Source organism: Sinocyclocheilus rhinocerous, unplaced genomic scaffold, assembly GCF_001515625.1.
Source record: "Sinocyclocheilus rhinocerous isolate Xijiao unplaced genomic scaffold, SAMN03320098_v1.1 scaffold35788, whole genome shotgun sequence".
NCBI classification, from domain to species: domain Eukaryota; kingdom Metazoa; phylum Chordata; class Actinopteri; order Cypriniformes; family Cyprinidae; genus Sinocyclocheilus; species Sinocyclocheilus rhinocerous.
Genome location: NW_015629340.1, coordinates 1 through 1,263, shown reverse-complemented (window position 1 = coordinate 1,263; position 1,263 = coordinate 1). Strand labels below are relative to the sequence as shown.

Here is a 1,263-nt window from a genome sequence, read left to right as displayed (position 1 = left end):
CCTGTAGTTTTTCAAATAAGCCTGATTAGGTGTTTCGAGTTGAATCTGAACTCTGCTGGGCTGTGGTCATCCAGGAACTGAGTTTCACATCACTGATCTAAAGCCACTTGGCTTCAATTTGTTTGCCTCCCTTGGCCCCCTCGTTTATATCTTCCGTGTCCTTTACAGAAACACTGGATCCACACGAGTTCCTCTGAAGGTTCCTGACACCATCACCACATGGGAGACTGAGGCGTTCTGCCTGTCCTCCAAAGGTTTTGGCTTGGCTCCTCCTGTTCAGCTGACTGTCTTCCAGCCCTTCTTCCTGGAGCTCTCCCTGCCTTACTCCATCATCCGTGGGGAGTCTTTTGAGCTGAAGGCCACAGTCTTCAACTATCTGTCCAAGTGCATCATGGTTTGGATTCATATTTATGTAATGGGTATTGGTGTGTGATTTTTGTAGTTCTGTTAGAGATGTGCAAGCTGATATTAGTGTCACTTTGCTTTGTGGGCGTTCACACCAAGTTGTAGCCTATTGTGCCCGTTAGAATTAGCCATGTAAAATACAGGGCCACCTTCCATGAGTATTGGTTTATCAAAATTAAGCAATCTCGCGTGCAAGAATGCTTAGTAAGTGTCTTAATTTCGGTCACTGCTATGAACTGACCACCACACTAAATATGAAAACTTCAGTAGACCGCTGTCCCTCACGGGCTTAATCCAGCCAAGTTACTAGCACAAAAACTCCATCCTAGAAAATGAAGCATGTCAATATCACACACCTCTAAATGGCTCCGTAGAGAATCTTTTACTTGATGTGCACTAATCCTGCAATTCATTGGCAGGTTAAAGTGACTCCAGCTTCTTCCTTGGACTTCAGTCTTAAACCTTTTAATGAGCCGTATTCATCCTGTCTCTGTGCCAATGGGAGAAAGACCTTTAAATGGATTCTCTCCGCTTCTGTTCTCGGTCTGTTGCACGGTCTCTTTCTAAATTGAGGTGTACGTGAGTTGTTGCTCACTTCTCTGTACTATAGGATCTGTAAATGTGACTGTCAGTGCTCAGGCTGAACAATCCCAGCTTCGATGTGGCACTGAGGTTGTGACCGTGCCAACAAGAGGACGCATTGATGTAGTTACTCGCAGTCTACTGGTTCTGGTAAGTGTCAACCAGGTTTCTGGAGTTTGCTCATGGAGCTCATGCTGCTTTACTGATGTGGCTTTTTTTTTTTTTTTTTTAAATAGCCTGAAGGAGTTGAAAGGATCTTCACCCAGAGTTGGTTAT

At 44.6% G+C, this 1,263-nt stretch overlaps 1 protein-coding gene across 1 annotated transcript; it reads left to right on the top strand.

The window, feature by feature from the left end:
* Positions 1 to 74: 74 nt before the first annotated feature.
* LOC107738879 (alpha-2-macroglobulin-like) lies at positions 75 to 1,259 on the top strand (the record flags this gene model as incomplete). The annotated part of the gene is made up of 4 exons (XM_016550780.1): positions 75 to 394; positions 825 to 948; positions 1,016 to 1,137; positions 1,224 to 1,259. Coding segments are annotated over 4 exons (602 nt in total), but the record flags the coding sequence as incomplete, so codon positions are not given.
* Positions 1,260 to 1,263: the final 4 nt, after the last annotated feature.